The sequence below is a fragment of the Seriola dumerili genome, unplaced genomic scaffold (genome assembly GCF_002260705.1).
Source record: "Seriola dumerili isolate Sdu_G_001 unplaced genomic scaffold, Sdu_1.0 BDQW01000169.1, whole genome shotgun sequence".
Lineage (NCBI taxonomy): Eukaryota > Metazoa > Chordata > Actinopteri > Carangiformes > Carangidae > Seriola > Seriola dumerili.
This window is the reverse complement of record NW_019174424.1, coordinates 447042-470585: the sequence shown is the minus strand read 5'-3', so window position 1 is coordinate 470585 and position 23544 is coordinate 447042. Positions and strand designations below refer to the sequence as shown.

At 40.8% G+C, this 23544-nt stretch overlaps 1 protein-coding gene across 1 annotated transcript in view; it reads right to left on the bottom strand.

Annotated features, from left to right (window-relative positions):
* The window catches only part of LOC111226995 (voltage-dependent T-type calcium channel subunit alpha-1I-like), a 100444-nt gene that overhangs the window by 6300 nt on the left and 70600 nt on the right, over positions 1 to 23544 (bottom strand). The window contains exons 20-32 of the mRNA XM_022752332.1: positions 22135 to 22313; positions 21792 to 21918; positions 21311 to 21436; positions 21086 to 21175; positions 20695 to 20887; positions 19984 to 20135; positions 18853 to 18962; positions 15939 to 16072; positions 15479 to 15549; positions 11297 to 11375; positions 9910 to 10031; positions 7970 to 8416; positions 3160 to 3309 (exon numbers count right to left, since the gene is read on the bottom strand). Of these exons, the coding sequence (XP_022608053.1) occupies positions 3160 to 3309; positions 7970 to 8416; positions 9910 to 10031; positions 11297 to 11375; positions 15479 to 15549; positions 15939 to 16072; positions 18853 to 18962; positions 19984 to 20135; positions 20695 to 20887; positions 21086 to 21175; positions 21311 to 21436; positions 21792 to 21918; positions 22135 to 22313 (1980 nt within the window). The remainder of the gene's footprint in view (positions 1 to 3159; positions 3310 to 7969; positions 8417 to 9909; positions 10032 to 11296; positions 11376 to 15478; positions 15550 to 15938; positions 16073 to 18852; positions 18963 to 19983; positions 20136 to 20694; positions 20888 to 21085; positions 21176 to 21310; positions 21437 to 21791; positions 21919 to 22134; positions 22314 to 23544) is intronic.

The following is a 23544-nucleotide window of genomic DNA, read 5'->3' as shown; positions in this document are numbered from 1 at the left end:
CCTCCTGCTCCTCCTGCTTGCAAGCTTTTTTAATACTACCACTAATACTCTGCCATCAGAGTCAGAAATGTTGTGCTTAAAAATGATAAATATCTTAATGTTTGTGTGCATCAAAGCAGTAGCTTTGGCTTGAAAAACAACTATGTCAGCACAATACACGACATCTACAGAGCTCAACATCTGTATCAATCCTCTACTTATTATTCTGCTCAGACCTTCATAGAACTATTTAGTTGCTGAAATATATGTATTACCATGCATGAGTCCATGCAGTATCAAATACGAGTATGGAATAATCTTTGACTGACAAACACTATCTTTGACCACAGGATCAGCTGATGTCCATGGATCAGCATCACTACTGGTCTGTGACTCATACCTCCCCTATGTTGTACTTTTTGCCTTAAATTCAGGCAAGGTATATTTATTACTGCCTGGTGATATAGTATTGCATTATATCTGGTTAGTAGTTACTGATTTGTACTACAAGTTAATATATTTTACAGTAGTCTGAACCACTTTCTTTAACATTATATCGAGCTGAGTGTGCTCTGCTATGGTTTAGCCTGTTCCTCCTCAGGTATCTTGCAGAACTATACTTTCAAAATAGCTTCCGAAACTCTGACACTGCCTTTCAAGATGGCGCCCTTCCAAAAATAGTGTTCATGCATGCTTGAGGATTGCCTGTTTGCTAGCAACTGAATGGATAGCATAGGCCTTCACTGCTCCACTGAGCTGTTCCCTGCAGATTCAGTTGTAGTCGGTCTCAAGCAGTGGCTGATCCCAAGTCCTTATTCGGCAGTTACTTGATGAATATTTCCACTGTCACACGCATGCTGTCACGCACTGCACCCAGGTGTCCCGCTGGGCCTTCCTGTCCCTTTAAACATAATAACGTTGTACATAATTCTCAGAACTCAAAGACTCTGTCTTGAAAATGGCACACACCCACACACGCTCTTCTCACACACAAACAAACTCACACACAAGTCTGAGAGCATGGGAAATTAAAGGAGAACAGCACTGGATCAGATACAGTAAATCAGAGGTAGATAGAGTTACATTCAGAGGAGCAGAGGGACTGATGGGAAGAGGAAGCATGTAAAAAACGGAGGAAAGATTGATGGTTTGACAGCATCTGCAGACAGGCAGAAAGCAAGACTGACAGGTGAGGAGGTGTCAAGCCCAGTTATTGCTTCTTCTGAGTTGACCCGCTGCACTTTGTCATTGTGACTGACAACACTGGCACAGGACGGTAGATTTGTGAGCGCGTGTTTTATGCAGTATCTCTTGTGAACAAAATAGCCCCAAAATACAAGCACAAGTAAAGGCGAGTGTTGATGCGTGCCTGCATGCATATCAGGAAGGGTTGCATGTGTGTACGCATGCAGCGGGCCTCATTAATCCACATTTCTGCACATATGGAAAGTTGATATTATCTTTTGTTGATGGTGTGTTTAATTAAAACTGAAATTCCCTGTTATATTGTAACATAATAGCACATACAGTAGTTGACACGCTCTATAAAGCATGAACTTCAACAGCACTTTCCATTCAGAGTGCTTTGTGTGATGAATGAAGCCCTGTGTGTGTGTGTGTGTGTGTGTGTGTGTGTGTGTGTGCGCGCGCGCATGTTTGTGTGTGCGTGTGTGTGTCCATGAAAGTACGTGCAAATGCATGTCCTTGTGTGTGTCCCTGTTCCAAATCTGCATGCATGCAATCTGATCCGAAACATCATGGTCGTGTCTGTGTGTGTGCCTGTGTGAATGAATGAGTGTGTTTGAGAGTGTGTGTGTGTTGAGTGTGAGTGTGTGTGTGTGTGTGTGTTAATAATATCTTGGTTTAGAAAGTTTTTGTAAGCTGAATCTGGCTAAAATTAGTTTTCACCACACACAAGTAAAAAAATAGCAGTGTATATATACACTGTATGTTGGTGTACACCATTACCTGTATATTTTTGCACGTGTTTACATACAGTACATTAAATGTGCTAAGGAAGGCAGATGAGAAACATCAGCCTTATATTTCTAAATTCACAACTACTGGGCGCCTGCATCCAGAGTGAATTTCTCCAACTGTTGTTTTCATCCAGCACCTGGGGTCATATTTACCAAGCATCTCAATGAATCAGCCCTAACTTACCTGTTGGGGATGTCCAGCAGGCGGACAAGGCCTGAAAAACATGTGCGCGCTTACACAGATACACTTCTACACTAGTTCATCATTTTTTTTGTTCTTGCTTCGTCTACAAAACTGTGCCTCCTTTACAGAAAACAAACTCTGAAAATGTATATGACAACATGAAACGTCAGGTGCAACAGCAACGATTTGGATCCCTCATCTTTTGTGACTGCGCTGATGCTTTTCAAAGCTTCAAATCTAAACTGTTCCTTCCCCACTGCTAAACATGATATAAAAATGCCTTGGTGAGCCTTGTTTTTCTGAATCATGAGCATAGCCATTGGTGAAGATGCCCTGAATGACCACAGCAAGTACACAATTTTCAAATACCCTATGGATATTCTGCCGTCGGTTTATATTTCAATCTGGCTGTTGTGTGGTCGACCAAACGTGCTGCTCTCTCTCACTCACTGAACACAGCTGTCAACCCAGAGAGCCGCAGCAACAGCGAGTGAGGAGGACTGCTGATTCACCTGCGACTCTCTTCAAGGGAAAGTATCATGCTTGCCCAAAAATGATTAGATTTGTTGCTTTGTTTAGTTTTGCTAAAGGGGTCAAAAAGTGACAAAGTCCAGCGACACAGTTGCTAGAGTGGCAACATTGAGGAGGTGTCTTCATAAATAACTTTTCTACTCTGAGGTGTAAATATCCTTAACGCTATTGAAATATTCTGTGTGGTTAATTGAAGTGATTCTGACACGTTTGATAAATATGGACCTCAGTGGGTACAGCCTGTCACTAATCCTCATTTTAGAAATGCATCTATCCATGGTATCCATGGTAATGCATCTATCCATGGTACTGAAAGGTAGGATAGTTGTGTCAGCCAAAAAAAAAAAAAAAAAGGATGTCTGTGGTTGTTTCTTTTGTTTTTAATTTTAACATCTGTGGCTACTGTGTGTATCAGGTGTGTGTGTGTGTGTGTGTGTGTGTGTGTACTGCATGTACGTGTATGCTAATGTGTGTTCAGGGTGGTACCTCTTGTGGGTGGCCCTTGCAGTCTTTGCATATAGGTGGAGGAGAGGAGTAGTGGTGGAAGACAGAACCGGAGAGGTTGTCGATCATCAGCATCTCCCCCTCTAACGTATCCTTGATCAGGAGAGATACACTGTCCAGCCACTGGCTCTCCTGGAACACATACACACACACACACGCACGCACGCACGCACGCACGCACGCACGCACGCACGCACGCACACATATGCACACACACACAGACACATACACACGGGACGCAGGCCGGCAGACCAGTATTGCACGCAGGCGCAAACATGTGCACATGCGGACATGCGAGGACAAAGAACACGCAGGAAAATGCATACACCATTGTGAGGGTTATAAAAATGCCTGAGTGCACACGCAGGTATGCTTTTACACTTTCTTATGTACTCACACACACAAATGCACACAATCACATGTGCATATTCACCCACACACATGTAGATTTCACATTACATAATCCTTAATTTATAAAATTCCTCAACAAAAATTAAAAACAGCATCTCAAACACTTTCTCCGTGTCAGAGATCATGTACAAATAAACCAGAACAGATCCCCCTCTCATACTTCATTGGCCTTTAGGGCTAAACACTGTTCTCTTTTGGAAAAAGGCTCCTCAATAATATGACTCCAAACCCTCATTAGCCAAGTAACACATAATTTTACTATCAAAGCCTTGAGAGCACTGAGAGTGGTGCAATTACATTTGATGTATCACCTCAATTAGACTGTTCAATACCTTGTTGAAACAATTTAAGATTTAAGCATTTGCTTTGTGCTCTGGGTATTATTAGGTTTAAAGCAATTTAGACTGAATCAGTCAGGGCTTTTTCTGCGACTTAAATGATCCCTCCTTGCTTGAATCTCATCTGCCAGATTGGTTTTCCCAGAAACCAATCTGGCAAAAAAAAAAAAAAAAAAAAAAAAACTACTGACAGAAGAAGGAAACTACTTTAAAAATGATTTCTGTGTTTCTTGGCAGGGCACTGTATTTCACAATGAATTGGATGCATTGTGCCTGTAGCACATTCATAACAGCCAAAATAACTGTATTACATCAGCAGATATATCCCAAAAGATACTGTGAAACAAGGTCACTCCTCTTCAATCCCCACACAAGCCTATCTTCATAACACATTTCCACAACATCGCTTATAGCACTATACTTAGATCAGTTATGCAAACACACATTTCTGACTCACGCTGTTATATTAAAGTCACTCATGGCTCATGTTTTGAAAATGAGGGGGCTAAGAATTCAAGAAACAGGTTACTGTACTCCCAGCAATATAAATGTACCTACATCATGCTGGTTTATGAAACAGTGCTGCAGTGCCACGTTTTGGCTCAAAGACAAACTGACTATACCCTATCCAGCTCTTTGAATAAACACAAGTATATAACCCGCACTACTTCTCCTCTTTCTCTCACACTCTCACAGGCAGTCCAGTCCCAAGATAGTTCATTCCGTGTAGGTGGAGAGCTTGATATAAAAATAATGTTTGATTGACTGTGGTGGCCTCTGTGCTGGCCTCCATTAATAACTGTATTAGTGGACAACAATAGGGCCCGTCTACAGGGAATGGAAGTTGAGAGAGAGAGAAGAGTGCTGAAATTAATTACTACCTCTATCTGACTGTCACTGGCTCAGCCATTATCTCTCCTCTCTTATTCCCTTACTCTCTCTCTCCCTGTGTGTGTGTCCACCTCCTACAGCGTCTCCTCTAGTCCCAATATATATTACTAGTCTTTCACCAAACAGTCAAACGTGACTTCTATATTGTGTAATGTGGCACATTATAGAATATACTAGTTGTAGCTGCGATCTATCCTGAAATCAGTCTCTGTACATAATCAAATTTCCAATCTACCAACATCCAATCCATCCATTTTATGTATGACTAAAAGGAATTTGAGTGGAGATGTTCCAATACAATTTTTACCGATCCCAATACCTGGACTTGTGTATTGGCCGGTACAGAGTACTGATCCAATACCACTGCATTAAAACGTTTTTTAAACAGCTGTATTCTTCTAACCCTGTATGGATGTGATATGATTGCTTTCACTGTTGTATGTCACGGCTCAGGTTAAACCCTTTATAAAACATCAACAGATACATGAATGCCAAAGGATCTTTATTTTATCATCTAATTTATCAGTCATAAAAAAATAAATCTAGGAATAAATAACAGTTCGTACACAAGTTGTCCTAACGCTAGTCCCCCATCGAAATTAAAGCCTTGCGTACTGTAAATGCTGCCTTTATTAATGGTGGGACTTTCCAGTGTAACATATTGCCTAATCAGTTACACTATTTACCGGAAATCACTTCTTCCTCGCTGCTCTAAAACAGTACCTGCCAGTGGCTACATAGTGCAAATTCCTGTGTGGGCTACTGTTTAAGAGCAGAATTAATTTCTGGTTAATAGTTACGTTCGCTGGGAAAACTACCATTACACTCAGGTGTGAAACCATAACGTTTATTAATAAATTATGTCATATTGGATCAGTGCATAGACTCACATACTTGCCTATACCTGACTCAGTATTTTAGGCAGTATTAGAGGCATTTCCAATGAGTATCAGTATCTACATTAGAGATCATAAAATTAATGTTTTTATATTTTTGTGTCTGTTTCAATTAATAAACAAAAGAAAATTAATTTGATTTACTGGAAAATGAACTGGTAATATCATGATAATGTATGGAGATTTAGTTTGGAGCTGAAAGCACAGTGAAGTCACAGTGTTTGGGTTTGCACTTTTTGACATGAGCTTTGTTCAACTGCGCACACACACACACACACACACATCACACACACACACACACACACACACACACACACACACACACACACACACACCAGGACCTGTGCTCTGAATAAATTGCACCGGTCTGCCAGATCCCTTATTGCATCACTTGAGAGGCATAACATGAGAGAGAGGGAGATTGAGATAGATAGATATGGAGAGAGAGAGAGCGAGAGAGAGGGGGAGGATGCTGCCAGTGTGTTCTCCCTGGTCTGCATTAAGTTCTTTTGTCAGCCAACACTGAGCTAAAAATGGCTCCATGAAGCCAAGTTTAGCTCTACAAAGGTGAAACTCTTCATGGCAGCCGATGAGTCATCTTTATGTGTGTTTCTGCATAGACATCTCAGACTATCATTAGCGATTTCATAATGGAAGTGTGTGGATCTGCTGTCAGTATCTGAGAGACCATCTACTCTCACACACAAATAGTAGGCAGTGCAATTATCATTTCAAAAATGTAACCTGTGCACAAACTCACATAGTCTCGTGTGAGAAAGGTTAATAAGGCTTAAATGAAAAAAGGCTAACCGAGTAAGCAATTGAAGGTGTTGTTTCTCCTTGCAGACAACACTGGTTGCTATGACTACAATAAGGGAAGACAAAAACATATTTCCAAATGGTACAGTGAAAATATATGGCCCAGCCTTCACTTTCATCTGCCAAATATCACTTTGGTAGTTTGGCTTAATTTTGGAAAATGCCTTTAATTCCAGCCCAGTGTTATTACATTCATATTAATTGGTTTTTTAACATAATTACACTTGTGCAATGTTGCAATTGAGGCACAGCTTAGTGTCTCTTTCTTCCTTTCCCTTTATTTGCCTTTTCTTTTTCTTCCCCCTCTTTGTGTAAATGTTTAACCTCCCTTGCCCTACAATCCTTCTCAAAAATCTGTAACAGAAAAGAACAAAAGTATAATTGAATTATACAAAGAGATCGAGTGTAATCACGCAACGTGGCTGTCATTCAATTTCTCACAAAAAGAAAGAGAGCAATGACTCTCTCCCATGTCAGCACCACTCAAACCCTACACAGAAATCACTGCCATATTGTTTACCCCTTTTGTAATCTTCCAGCTTGAGCATCAAATATATAATTTTCTCTGCTTGAGCTAATGCACTGATATTGTGCTAAGAGAAGCAAACTGACAGGCGACCAGAGACAGAGAAAGAATACTCTTGTTCTATCTCTCCATCTCCACCACATTTTGTGTTCCTAATCCCAATTTGAATCCTTTAGTATCTGGTATCTGCTGATATTGTGTCCAGTCCAAATTTATATTTATGTTTTTGAGAGCTGAATCAAAAAATGACAATCTGCCCTGCATCCTGCATTGCATGTTTTCCTTCTATATAGTGTATAGTGCCCTACAGTGTTTTGTATAATGTTCTTTGAGAGAGAGGTGTCAGAGAAGACATTAAAGTTTTCTCTTTCTCCCAATTGCAGAAAAAATACAGAAACTCAATTGCAGACTACAACCAACGGCAGAACTTTTGAGGCATCATACACCTGGAAATTGAGGTAAGAATGGATGGAAATGTTTTGGTTTTTTTCTCTCTGCTGTTCACTTGCTTACAGTTCACAGCTTTAGGCAATGTTCAACAGTTTTAAAAAGGAGCACAACAAAGAATTACAGCTTAGAAACAGCTGGGTTTCATCTGCGATAAAATTAAAAAAAAAAAGAAAGAAAAAGATTTGAAATGGATCTGAATGAATGTGATTGTTTATATAAACAACCACAAAAAAAAAAGAGCCCTGATCGGCCTGATCCTGATCCTGCAGATTGACTTGAGACATCCCAACTTGCAGACACACATACACACTCAAACACCAATCATACAAAATAGGCCTTTCACTCTACCAGCAAACAAACATAAGAATACATGTGCTCTCTCTCTTTCTCCCTCTCTCTTTACACGCACACACACACACACACACACACACACACACACACACAGAAATACATATACTCACTTGTGCTGGTGAGTACAGGGTCCGACTGGAGTTGCGGGAGTTGTATGGTCCTTGGAGTGCAGCAGCTGCTGCGTGTCGCATCTTCCTCACTCCCTCTCCCCTCTCTCCTCTGTCCCTCCCTCCTGCTGTGCCTCCAGGCCCTGATCCAGCAGCAGCGACTAGTCCCTTCTCTACCCCCCCACCCCCGCAAGTGGGGGCGCCCATGCAACAGAGGGTGCCCTGGGCCAGCTCCAGCTCAATTTCTGCATCCATCTCCGCCTCCTCTGCGGCCTCCTTGTTGGAGTCGTCCAGGTGCTTCATCAGCACGGCCACCACCACGTTGATGAGCACGAACTGGGCGGTGAGCACGAAGGAGACAAAGTACATAGGCGAGATAAACTGAAGGCTCGGATTGCAGGCATAGTCCACATCAGTGCCGTGGTCTGGTGGGCATTCCCGCAATGTGTCCTGGTGTCAAAAAAGCAGAATTAGAAGGACAGAGGTCAGGACAGTGTGAGAGGGGAAAGACACAAACCATCATGGATACCACACTTTTTGGAGGAAGCATTGTGAAGATACAGTAAGTGTAACCTTACAATGTTGTGACCTCAGCTACACCACCGCTGCACCAACATCCGTAGTCACATAAAAATGATTAAGTACCTTTGGGGTTATAATAGAATAGATTTAGCTCCTGTTAAAAAGGCTCTCTGTATTCCTGACAACTTATATAATCATCATGCACTCAATTATTTTGCCTCTATGCAAAACAACAGGAGGCTTTTTTTTTTCTCTCTCTTCCAGAGCATTATTCCAGTGCGTTTCCACTTTGGTTAACTTGTTCACAGTGGAGTTCAGTCAGAGCAGAACCAAAGTGACAAGTGTTTTTCTGGAGGAAGTACACATATCTCACCCAGGCTGTGACCACATGTAACAATTTCAGCCCTCTGCGCTGAAGCTGGTCTTTTCTATCTAATTTGGCATGACATTTACACACTGCACCCCTTCACACAATATCTCCATTTTCTGCCTTCACTCCCTTTCCATCATATTTTTTTCTTTACATATTTTTGTTCTTTCGTCAACCAAATCTCCACTTTCCTCACACACCCTCTCTCTCTTGCGCTGCTCTGCCTCCCCCGATTTCATCCAATTTTCCCTTTCAAGAGAAGAAAGCAAAATAACTGGTCATAGCTTTTTATTAACCTACCTTTATGAACCTTTACTGACCCCCCCCCCCCCCCCCCCCCCCCCCCCTTACCTATCATCCTCCGCCTCATCGTTCCCTCTCTTCCCTATCGTCACTGCATGACTAATTACCACTCTGCCTCACCTGCTTCATACTAAACCAAATCAGGTCTAACTCTCTCACAGCCCGGGTTGTAATTTGACGGCTAACATGACAGAGATTTACTCAGGAGGGTAGCATCTGTGGCCCGCTGGTTTGCTTCATGGCCCACTACCATCCACACTGCCTGTAACCAGCGCATGTTTAATGGTCCACGCCCGACACGCACCAGCATAATCTCTATTCCCCTCGCAGCCTGGCTGTGCGGAGGAGTGGTGTTAGCTGCTGGTGGTAGTAGATGTGTGTTCAGGAGAAATTGGTGCTTTGTGTATGTGATTGCGCAATGGGGCACAGTCATTCCCCTGCACAACAGTAAAGAAATCTGTACTCCTGGTGCTGAGCAAGCTCATTTTCTTTACATCAGCAACTATCACTAGAGTGAAAGATAGGATGCATAACAAAAGGAAGAGTTTATCTCTTCTCTCTCAGACATGTTTTAATTTCATTTTGAACACAAACTGTAATCTGTGCTCTGTGCACTATAAAATAAACACCAGACAAAGGCTACGCACACTATGCTTTGGAAAACAAAAATAGGAGCTCTAACAGGTTGAAACTTTCAAAATGCATTCAATCTTAGTGAATGAGTATCCAGATGGATGTGACTCTGTACCTTCATGATGCCATTCCAGTTGTCGCCCGTGGAGACTTGAAATAAGGTAAGGAAGGCCATGCCAAAGTTCTCAAAAGTTGCGTGACGACTCATACCCTCACATGGGTAGTCTTCATTGCAAACTGAGGATGAGAGTATGGGAGTGGATGGAGCGAGAGAGGTAGTTATCGGGTCACAGATAAGAAAGAGGTGAGAGGATAATAGAGAGAAAATGGTACAGAAAGGGCGCAGGGATAAGAAAAGAAGAAGAGACTTGTGAATATGAGCACTCAACACTTAACATGTCATTGCTCCCAAAAACTGCAGAAGCATGTGCCATTTGTGTCGCTAAGCTGTTTGGATGATTGTCCAAACAAGCCAACTCAGTGTAGACACAGTCTGTTATCAAATACGTAGCAATGTGACCAAACACTATTTGTCTTTGAGCTTATATCCCAAGATAATCTTTGAAATGGCCTCAAGAAAAGCGACACTTGATTTTTCCACTAATCCGCTCTCCTGCCAAGCTCCAATAGGAAGCGATGTTGCCACTGGCTGCAGCTGCAGTGCACAAGGGAAATGTGACAGTTTGGAAGATATCTCCCAACTTCAATGTGGATATTTTGGGACAGTACTTATGTATCAGAATACTGGAGAGTGGGTTGATTCCCTATTGGCTGTCTGACTGCAGGAGAGAGAGCTGATGAAAAAGAATTCAGAGAGGAAATAAAGAGATTTTCATATTAAAGTTAACACAAGTCTTCGTGCTTTTATGTGCACAAGATTTGGTGTCTGATAATGAGTACACAAAAATTTGACACCACAATTTCATTTACCTACAAGTAGGACAAAACTTGACACACACCCACAGTATAGTTATGATCTGTTGATAATACGCTCTTTGATTAGTTGGAATAATCCTTTCATCACATTACCACATAATATATGACGAAAAGATTAATCCAACTAGTGAAAGAGTGTATGTACGTGACCACATATATGGTGCATTTTTAGTTCCATGCCAGCAACAAGATAATACACAGTTGTCTCAAAGGTTTTAAGATTAGCTTCGAGATCAAAGAGTAATCTATCCTATGCCAAAGGAAAATCTGTCCAAAACCAAAAATCTTTGAAGAGATTCTTCTTAGGACAATTCCCCTTTGAAAGCCTGCAGGAGGCTGGAGTTAAGGCTTAACAGAAGTCCTTTTTTGTAATTTATCCAGTTATATTGGATAAATATTCATAAATTACCAAATATAATGGAGTTAATATATTGATTCTCTGTAAAAATCTGTAGTAATAAAAAAACAAAACAAAAAAAAAAAACACCAAAAACCTTATCTTATATAACTTTTTTTTTGAGTGACATAATCCTATGTAGTATCACATCTGGATATCATGCACTCACCAAGTTCTCCAAAAAGCTCTACTCCTAAGGCGGCGTAGATGAAAAACAGCAGCATGAAGAGCAGGCCCAGGTTACCCACCTGCAACACACACACACACACACACACACACCAGCACACACACACACACACACACACACACACACAGGAAAACCTCTTACCATGCATATGTCGTAAACCATTTGATGACAGCATTCTAGCATCTGAAACAACAAAGTACTCCCTGCACAACAATGTGGCGAGGTTTTATGCTCTGAATAGCTTATAAAGTCAATATATGACGCACCAGACTTGTTCCTTTTTTAGTGGGTTACTGTCAGGGTTAGGGTTTCTTTTCTGTTAACACTGCTATTGAACACATCAACAAAAAATATAATACGAGTAATGTGTGTGCATGAAACTGGTCACACAGGATTCCAACTTATTTGTAGTGTGCTGCTACAATATCACCCTGCTCGGTTCTGCAAACCATGGCACAGCTCCCTCTGAGACTCTGATACAACAGAACCCCTGCTGTGAATTTTTTAAGTTTGGGGACTTGGCTCGGTTCCACCACAACAACCGTCTGTTAAAACAACTTAATGGTGATGATAATATTGCGCGGTAAACAGTTGGGGGCAACATCTAATCCCATTCCAGGGATACAGAACCTTGTCGCCTATTCACTGTCTTTAACACTCTGCTAACAGCACTGTTCCACTGGGAATGAGGATATGCACTGATAAGTAGTTACTATAAATACACTCCATTTGTTCTAAGGAGAGGTTCAGATTACTTTACCTGTTTTTCAGGGAAAACATACTTAGTAGAGTTCCGTATATGAATAATGAATCAACATTATGACAATTACTGAGCTAGTTTTAAAGAGATTACACACAAGCCAAATAAAGTTTATTAAAAGACATAATGCTGAGATACTTGTGGCTTTTTGGGTCTACTTGAAGGTGGGATTGGCAGGGCTATAAAGATGTCTTAACCTGACGCACCAGATGGTTTGTTACACAGCACCATCTGGGAAGGCGTCATTGAAAACTGTTTGGAAAAGGCCGGCACTTTCAAAAAATACTTGGCAGGTGATTGGATGAACCATCTGTCTATCATATGACGTAGTAGGAAAACAGTGGAGAAGAAACACAACACAACAAAAAAGCCACCACCTGAGGAGCTTTGAACGTTAGTTAGCATGTTACTTTTACAGTTGATTCTTGTTGCTGCCAGAAGTTCCTCCTTTGTAGGATGCTGATTGGTCTGAACCACTGTGGTTCAGCTACACGCGAAAAAGCCTGGCAAGATGGATTCTCGAGAAATCCAGCTTTCCCGGAAGGTTAAAGATGTTTAGTTGTATAGGAAAAATCACAGTGAATAGGAGAGTTTGGAGGGAAAGCTCTCAGTAAGTAGTAGCCAAATTAAACAATTGGGACTGTAATTTAATTTAGGTTAAATTAAACTACAATGAGATTCTACACCAAGCAAAAAAAAAAAAAAAAAAAGTGTTTTTTTGCTTATATGTCTTATTGAGGAAATCAGTAGAAACTGATGTCTGCATTTTAAGGCTGTCAAAGGCTTTTCCATAAATGGACTACTATAATTCACCTGGTTAGTTTATATTCATGTTAAGCAGGTCAATTAAACACTTAATGCAAGAACTGCAGTAGATAGTAAAAGAAAGAACATAATATCTGCATACAATACAACACAATGTACATTACTAAAATATTAAAATGTGCTTTTGATGTAGGCAAATACGCCCCATTTCATGAAGGACAGTCTGATGAGTCCCTATGGACTGAAAGTAATGGAGGTCATTGCCACACAATGGAGTGCTGTAATAGTTGCAGATGTGACTGTTTTGGGGGTTTGACTCAAGTCTGTCTCTAAGTTCTACTATCCTACCTGGACTGCTTAACAATCTGTGCTTCATAATGGCCTGAGTCAATGTAGGATCCAGGATAAGGATGAATGCACTTTTGAGAAGGGGGAGTTGTACAGAGAGGGACTCAATAGTGTATTCTATGCAAATTTATAAAACAATAACTTACACTCCACTAGCTTAAAATAAACCTGAGTTTTATTATTTGTTTCATCTCGTTTTTGCACAAAGATTCAGCTGTCTTTAATTATTTCAAAGATTTAATTTAATATTCAAGATTTGATTAAATTTGGACAGACACCAAAATCACATTCATTTCTAAAAACTAAATACAGATCGTTTCAAAAGGTGCAGCTCTGATGCCAACAGCTATTCTGAAGGTTTCTTAGCCTTTCCCAGAGAAGATATAAAACAACTGGCTTGTCTTTAGTGCCAACACGATATAAGCTATTAGTGTTAGTGAACAGTTTGCTGCAGCCATCTTGCATCAGTTAGGGGGAAGAGGATAATGGAGGATGCTTGTGGGTGAAATGACTTTGTCTCACTGCGTTTTTGTAAAGACAAGCCATGAAAATGCACTTCTCTTAATGTTTCAATGATCTATTAAGCTTACCCATCCGTTTAGTGTAAGTATATGGCTCTCTCATTACATCTCCATGTCCTGTTATGGCCTATTAGATATATAAACTGCTTATGAAACTTGTTGAGTATGCACATCATGTTTAATCTTTTAAGTTATTATTCTAGCAGACATCTCTTCCTGTGTGTCATGATAGCATTATTCATACTCCTTGCCTTCTTGTAGTGTGTATGCTTGTTCAGCTGTATTCTAAAGCCTTTGTTAAAATGTCAATACCGTCTCAATATCCTGTGTGATGTAATGAAGAAAAGTTGGCAGCTTGCCATTTCATTTTCACAGTGAAATAAGAGTGCAATATCGCCGCAGGTTAAATCTCTCGCCAGGTGTAACACTTTTGTTCTCACTCTTTCAGTACCTCAATATGCGCACACACCCATACACATAGTCAGAGACCTCCTGAAACTGTTTAATTAGCCCCAGTTTTAATTACCTCCCCTGATGCCCTTGGGATAGAGCAAAGGGCTCAGTGTTAATGAGGGGGGGATCAATAGAAAAGAAAGACAAGGAATCTGTTCTCCCTCACCTCTGCCTGCCCTCCCTTCACCACACCACCTGTTTCCCTTTGTTTGCTGCATCTTACTTTTGATGGTCAATGGGTCAGACCTTGTGTGTGTCTATGTACCAGCATGTCCATAAATAAGGCTGTACACCTATCTTTGCACCAAACCTATCTGTCTAGAAAACTGCCTTTTTTTTAAAGGAATATTTTCACATTTTGATAAACACACTTATTCACCTTCTTGCTTGGAGTTACATGAAAAGACCACACTCATGTCTGTGTGGTATATATTGCAGTTACATACAATATGTTTTTGTACGTTGGGATCCTTTGTTACGTGTCATAGCCCTCTCCCTCCCCACATTTTCTAAGCTAAGCTAAACAGCTGCTGTACTGATGTGGCATAAACATAATTCCAAAACTTTCAAACTATTGCTTTAAGTTTTCACAGGTAAAGTAGTGAGGACACTGCAGTTCACACTAATCGTAAAAGCAAGTCATCAGCATATAGTGAAAAACAGGATTCTGGGTAAAGTTTATTGATAAATAAACAATGGGACACTGATTCTGAGGTAGCACATAAAAATGACATAGCATCAACCACATATCAACCAGACAGGATCATTATAACTTCAACAACTTTTGTTGTCTTTTATTTTATTTCTAATATATAAGATTATAGCATGCAGAGAATACTTCCAGTCAGTAAGAACAGCAAGCAGAGAGGCATTCTGGGAATTTTCTAGGGAGCTGAACTTTGAGTGCACTGGAATGACTTGACACTGGGACGGTGTAAAAACTGTCTGCCTCTGTGGACAGTTCACCACCAAATGAACTACAGTCTGGTTTAAGAAGTCCCTGCTGTTTCTAGCACACTGTGGTCGCAGTGGGAGTCTGGGTACTCTCCATGGTACTGAAAGTGAAAACAAGCCAAAGCCCGGGTGTGCGTGTGTATGTATGTGTGCGTGCACGTGTGAGCGCCAGTCTACCAGTCTGTGGTATGAATGAGTCATCTATTAGAGCTGCCTACAGGCCAACAGAGAAAGAGAAGGGGGGCTCATACCAACTTGGCTATTGACTGAGATTGGTTCTCTCTCTGGGAGTGTGGAGTGTGTGTCCTTGAGGAAAAAAAAGAGGGAAAGACAGTGTGTGTAAGTGTGTGGGTGTGAGCGTACCTGAGGCAGGGCTTGGACCACCGTATCCAACAGGGCTCTCATTCCTGTCGCCATCTTCAGCAGCTTCAGCACTGTGTGTGTATGTGTGAGAGAAAGAGATTTTAAGTGTGGGCATTTAGGGGGAAATCCCTCAGGTTCAATTACAGACTAAATGAGAAACATTAACCTGCAGAAAGGTCAGTGCTTAATTTACACCCTGTGTAGCACACACACGCGTACACGTTCATACATACATGTATACACAAAAACAACACCTCAGACATTAGCTGCTATGCTACAGCTAACTGACGTGTAAAGGTTTACCGTTTCAGCTGTTATATTTAAACACAGTAGTGAGACAAAATCAATATTCCATATCACTGAAAGGGTGTACATGAAGGGAAGTTGGGACATGACTTGTAAGTGTGTGTGTGTGTGTGTGTGTGTGTGTGAGTATTTCACACAGGTGTAGTTAATGTACCTCGTGCTATCCTCAGTACTCTCATGATCCTGATGATAGTGGGGTTGATGGGCAGGGCAGCACTGATCTCAATCTCCTCCAGGGTGATACCCATCACTGACAGAAGCACAATGGCCAGGTCCAGCTGGTTCCACCTAGCACAAGCACACACACATATACACACACACACTCATATGATGGAGCAAGGTACACAAAGGAATAGCAGCACACACACAAACACACAAAAAGCAAATATACACACAAAGTGATGAAAAGACGAAGTCACACTTACAAAGCTGTAGCCGTTCACGTTCTGGCTTCGACTGTAAGTAATGCACTAAGGGTTGTGTGAAAAGTTCTGAGCCTCAGGAGGTATGTAGCTAATTATTAGTTACCTCTCAACAAGTTACTCTCCTCCTCCTGCGACAGTGCCTCAGCCCCAAAAGCCCTTAATTAATCCATCATGTGTAGCAAAATGCTTGGCAGACAATTTCTTTTTAAGGCTTGAGGACAGATGAGAAACAGACATAACCAAATCAGATAAGTATAGTGGAAAATCAAAGAGCTTGACGCCACCATACTCCCTGTGACATCTGACTTATGGGCAAGTATTTTTACCTGATGTAACTACACCACTTTTGCAAATATCCTGATATGTTAATCCTTTATTACCTCATGCAGTTGCTTCGGGAGGTCGTGTAGTCCTCATTTATCTGCTGACGTTTTGGAAGATGGTCAACAATAGACATCTTTTGTGAAATCATCAAGGAGAGCTGGAAACTGCGCAAGTTTTTATGGGAAGTGGTAAATGAGGTGCACATATGATCTGGGATCACATAGCAAGGCACCCGCAGTAAACATTTGGCACTGTCAATTCATTTGTCAAAATGCTTGCCAAACTCTCTAATTTAAAATGACAATGACAACAGTGTATCAATCACAGTCTGTGACTCACTATCAACACGCACATGATCCTGTTTCCTTCCATTGTCAGGGCCTGACTGACTGTGGATCTACGTCTTTTTTTCATATTTTTGTTCCATGGAACAGAAGGTGCATCTTCCTCTGTGGTTTAAGACTGGGGACGGTAGCACACTGAGTAAGACATCATGTTCCTTAATCACTTAAATGCATCAAAGTCATGGATGCAATCTGGCTCACCTGGTAAAAATGCACTTTGCACAACTAACGGTTGAATTAAATGTGTTGGACTGTTATTTCTCCCTCACTGTCAGCCTGAGAACGTTTTGGCCTGGCACAAATATACAGTAGACACACACACATCTGCAGACTTACAATAAATGCAGTTCTGATGGTGGCACATGTGGCAGTGTGTCTGTGTGTTACCTGCTACTCCAATGACCCAGTTCTAAAGCTGGCCTGAGAGTCACCCCAGATTTTAAATCACACTATGCACAATGCCTGCTCATGGCTTTTTCTGACACTACATAAAAAGAGACAAAGTGCCAGCTGATAACTGCGTGATAAAATTCTCTCTATATCCGTCCATCTCTTTCTCATTTCATCACTAATTTTTCCTCTTCCTTTTTTGTCTTCGATCACTCCAGCTTCCCCTTCTATATATTATCTGTCTCTTCCCTGTGTGTCTATGTCTCCATCACTCACCTTATCTCCCTCGCTCTAACCGTTTCTCCTTACCCCCCCCCCCGCTCTCTCTTCCCTCTTTTCACTAACTAAAATAGGTCAATGACATTAAACTACCATCAGTGTATTATAAGCTCCTAAATCTGTTTCTGCCTTTAATTACTCACCACATGTCCCTGAAAAGAATAAGACATCAGTCTCATCACTGCACACATTCGAGTGATTGACAGATCAATTAATCTGAGCTCTGAGTGGAGTGAGTGAATGTGGGAGTGAACAGACCAGTGATGAGGTGTGTTTCCTGCAGAGGTCACACAAAGGTCTTAACAGTAGGTTGGAGAAATGGAAAGTGCAGAATCACATGCAGAGAACTAATAGACAATTAGGTTTTGTTAAGCAGAATAATGTAGTGAAGTTAAACACTCTTTTCCAATTAGACGGGCATTAGTTCACTCAAATTAATACAATGAAAAACTCTCATTATGGAACTGGACTGGAAATGAAAGTTATATTTAGTTAATTGAATTACTTGTAAATGTATTACAGTTTATATTTGCATTGTGGAAAAACTTGATGGAATAAGGGAACTAAAGACTGATTTGATGGTGGCCAAAGAAACAAATGACTATAAAAAAAAACTGTATATTAATACAGGACATTCCTCTCTTTTCTAACAGAAGCGATGATGTGTGATAATTGTCATGAAATCCGTATTTGCACCACTGTATGGTTTAGTCAACTTAATAACAGAACACATCAGAGCCAGCTCATATATTTAAACATATTTTATAATCCTCTATAACGTTAAAGCTGCTAGTCGCTATTCCATTTATAATGATCAAAGCAAAAGGCGGATTTGTTCAGCCATTACACTTTGAACTAAATAACTGTTTATTGTAGCACTATTTATATTATATGTTAATTCAAGAGATTATAGCATGTGCCGAGAGCCATGTTAAACGCTTTAATGTTTTTTCACATCAAATATGTGATAAGTGACTTAGCTGAATAGACAAAAACATAGAGTGATACTGTCAGAAATTAAATCTCCGTTTTAAAATATAAAGCTAATTTTGCTGTATCTAATTTAAAGGGTGCTTGTGTTTTTAGGTTAGAGGCCATAAAAAAAGATGATTGACAATTATAATGCCGCTTTCCTTCAGGTACAGTACAGTCGACTGGACCACTCTATGGACAGAAGATGAAAAAATCCATACGTTTACAAAGTGGGACAAATAAGCTCACAGATACATTTATATGCAGACATAAAAGGAAACACTCTCATATACAATCACACTGCCAACACACAAGGTATAAGTACACACTGTACCTGTCTTTGAAGAAGCGGCGAACACCAAAGGCGATGAGTTTGAGTACTGATTCCAGCACAAAAGTGGAGGTGAAGAAATAGTTGCAGTACTTCAGGGCAAGATCCAGAGACTGGAAAGAGAGATTAAAAAAAAAGGTGTGTGTTTGTGTGTGATGGGGTAGGGAGTATCAGCAAGATCGACAGGGAGAAACTGTAGAACTGAAATTGTTCCCATTGTTTGTAGAGTAAATCAAGCATGCCAGAGGAAAAACAGAGCGTCCTCCATTCGCAGCACCACAAACACACACATTACGTCCCTTAACAAACACAGATTCTTAAACTTAACTGTATTCACTGAGAATTCAAATATTCCACAGGCAAGCATGTTTTAATTGTCTTAAACATCCAGTTGAGCTTTCTGTTACTGCGGAGACTGGAGATTACTTTGCTAGCTGTTTTCGTTCATAAATAGAGCTGTAGCTTCTAGCAAGTGGGAGGCTGCCAAATGTCAGGACCAACAGCTGACAAATACAGCCAAGACCTGTGATATTTATCTGATGCTTCGCCAGTTTGAGAAAGCTTGCTCCACTTTAAAAGGTCAGATGGGCATCTTATCTCAAGGATAATCACTTTTCTCTCCCTCAAAAAAAACGCTATCTGGCTTTTGAACCTCTGTTCATCACACACGTATGGACAGCTACATGTACTCTATAGCTACACACACCACTCTGACAGCAGCCCACGTCAAATCAGCAGTGCAATCACAGCTCATTGTATGGACTGCAGCTACTCACAACACATGCTACAGAGCCTGGATACAATTTCACGGTGGTGGACCAGTCAGTGGTATCACTTGTGTGTTTTTAAGGTGCTGATTGATGCAGTGCAGGAAAACAGCTACAAAAATTGACAGACACTAATATTCTGCATAAAATACACCCAGCCTTAGTTCTTCCTACTGAGAGTGAGCCTGTAGGAAAACGTAGAAAATGTTTGTTTTTGTCCATATTTTGTGGAGAAGGTGGTTTAGGGGAAGTGAGAGCAAAGCTGCGCAACTCTCAATCCTTACGACACACAACTGCACCTGTGCCCACTGCAAACTCAAAGCACACATATTTTGCACACACAGGTACAGTAAACATTCCTTCTTACATGAGGTTGATTGTAGTGCTCTAGGGACATGGTGATGACGTTGATGCAGATGATGAAAGTGATGATGAGGTCCAGGTAGTGGTTTGTGCACAGTGTGTGGATCATCAGGCGCATGTGGCCATAGCTGGAATAGTAGGGCAGCTTCTGGGCTTCTGTTGGTAGAAAAATACATGAATGAAGCTTTTAAATAATTTGTATTTGCGTCTAATGTTTTAGTTAAAGAGAGTATAATGTGTTTTCTCTGCAGTGATATAAACTACTAAATGTTCAAATCTATATGCTATTAGAATTAGTTTTTACATTATATATATATATATGTATAAGTGAATTCCAAACAACCTGCTCTTGTTGCTACTTGTTGTACAACAGACCATCTGTATCATGTGGAGGAGATGAGATTTCCACAGTGGACCTGCTCCACACTGAGAACTTGAAAATGAAAAATTTAAAAGCTTTGATCAAGCTGATATTGTCAACAGAAATATCCAAAGCCTTATTTTTCAGGCACTTTGTGTTTTGTATCATTGTCTTGTTTTTTTTCCTCTATAAAGCTCCTTCCTGCCTTTCTTTCTTACCACACTCCTCCTTTCTATCCTCTATCACTCTACTCTTGTCTCCTCCTCCTCAAAGCGTTCATGCGCCTCTTTTTTTCTCTCTCATCTTTTGGCTGCTTCAATACTCTATCCCCCTCCTCTCACTCCTCTTTCTTACTCCTCCTCTTCTTTTCCATGCGCCGCTGACGCTTCTCCTCTCGTCTCTTGGCCTCCTCCACCTCCTGGTGCTGGCGGCACTTGTGGAAGTTCTCCACCACCACGCCAACGAACATGTTGAGGACGAAGAAGCTGACGATGAGAAGGAAGGAGATGAAATACAGCAGCATCCATGGGTTGTTGTTGATCACCGGCTGGGGTTGAAGTGGTGTGTTTGTTCATGATATGATTTGATATAAAACAATGAGATGTGAAACAAGGTAAGAAACAAAACGGAGATGAGAGAGAAGGAGAAAAAGAGTTAGTGAGGTAAAAATGTAAGATTTCCATTTTAGATCGTGAAGATTTTTTGTTTATGAAACACTGTTGTTGTACAGCTTATATGTGGGTACCTGTTGGTCCACAGCCACAGCATCCAGGCCGTGATACATGATGTTAACCCAGCCATCCTTGGAGGCGAGTACAAACAGGGACATCAGAGCCTGGACAACAAAAGGTAGAGAACAGAAAGGAAAAGTTTTATGCTTACTTTATGGGGAAAATTCTTTTTTTTTAAATTATGTTCTGCTTCACATTCATATAAGAAACATCATGCACAACACACAAGTGACACTTACCTGTCCCAGGTTGTCAAAGTTGTACTTATGGTGAACCCACTTGTAGTTGGCTTGGAGACAGTCAGACTTGTTGGTGATGTTTTTGACATCAGGGCCCAAGCAGTAGAAGAACTTGCCTTTAAACAGCTGTCAGGAGAAGAACAGAGAAACAAAGCTTTTGATGCAGTCCAACTACTTAGAAGAAAACAGAGAAGTAAGCCTTCACAGAGGCGTCCGACGAGATGAAAGGATGCGCGAGTGAAATAATGAGCTGGTCAAAGATCCCACAAGCTGAAAATGTTGTGCAGTGATGAAAGAAGTAGGAAGACAACGAGAGTTTACTTAAGAGAGAGAAATATAAAAATCCATGTGCAGATGTGCTTCAAAGATATTAAGAGGGAAAGGACGGGAGAGAAACAGATTTGTTCAAAAAAATCATACTAATGGGGAGAGTATACAAATACATTATTTAAAAACTTTCTGCAAATAATATGCTTCCTACCTGTACCCCAAGAATGCCAAAGATGATGAAGAAAGCACAGCAGATGAGGACAATGTTGCCGATGGGTTTGAGAGAAGTGATGAGGGTCTCCACCACCAGCTTCAGACCAGGAGCTCTGCTAATCACCCTGGAGAAGGGAGAGGAAGAAGAGGAGAACAAAAACAAGTACATGAAATTGAATACATGTCCTGAAGGAAAACTAAAGAGGATATAATTGATTAATAATGGCAAAGATTTCTGTCTGCTGTTAAGATTGATAAACACTTAACAGTAAAAAAAAAGAAAAAAAAGAAAAAAAAGAAAAGAATAATAATAAAAAGAAACTAGAGTTCTTTGTCCATACCTGAGGGGGCGCAATGTTCTGAGCAGCCTGAGTACTCTAAGCACCCCCAGGATCTTGGCCCCACCCGCCATTGACACAACAATGTCAATCAAAGACACAAAAACCAAGAAGCCATCCAGAACGTTCCAGCTGCTCCGCAGATAAGCCTGTTCTCCTACATACAGACCCATGGAAACCACCTGAAGATGAGTGTAAAAAGAGGCGAAGCAACATCTTAGAACATGGACTACACTTTTAGTTACAAGACATTTGTATATCGTCAGCTTCAGAGTCAGCTCTGTGTTACGAATGTGTTGCAACAAAGGATAACAAGGTGAAACCAAAAGATGAGATGATATACGGATAAAAAAAAAATCATAAGCAGGTGTAGGATAAAAGGCTGTGTGTAACATGTCTCGTTAGTGTCAAACACAAACACATTAAAAACATGTTCTCACCTTGCTGCTGAAACAACAATGCGCCTGACAAGCAGACACACACACACACACATTCAGATGTATGTACACACCTCTTCAGACAACACCTGCTTTGGCTAGAGAGCACCCAGAGCAGACGTTGACTTTATCTGTCACACATACAGTATGTGTACACACACACACACACACACACAGCTAATTAGAAAAAAAAAGAAAAAAAAAAGACCACACACACACACACACACACACTTGCAACTGACACACTAGTGTGCAGGCACCAGTGTGTTTGATACACAGGGGTACAGTAATAATGCCCTGATGCCTGTGTCTTTGGCTTGTAAAAAGATTACTGTGGACCCATTTTACATATGATGGTACTTTATTCTTCTGCGACTTCAGCGCTGAGAGATGGATGTTGTGCAGGCATTGTATTACAGATGCACAAAGCTGGATTCAGTGTTTGGCTAAGCAGCAGTGGGAGCACTGCGCCTGCAAATAAAAAAAAAAAATCTGCCACTGACATTTGAAGGTGTTTGCCAAGTGTCCGGTAAATCTTCAGAGGAAGTGTGGGGGTTAGCGTGCAAACATATCAAGATGGTTGACAGATCAGTGCTTGGAAAACATCTTAGGTCTAAATGCCAAAACGTAAACTGAATGTACAACACTCGCAAGTGTGGTCTCAGTTCACAATTCTGATTATTCTAATTATATACATAAGTGTAATCTACTTCTATAGAATGGGAAACAGCACTGCTTATTGCATACAACTACAATCATTAGAACTAGTGAACGTGTTTTGGGGAGTGCTACATTGTGCTTGAAGCTGCCTCATGAAATAACTCTCTGAATAGTTGTGCAACATGCTGACCCATTCTTCAGCCCCGCTTGTGCTGTGCTTTTTTATTTGGCTACTTCTTGTACACAGCATCAAACCTCATGGTGGAGTCCTATGGAGAGATTAATGCTACACAATCAAGCACACAGCGACACAAAT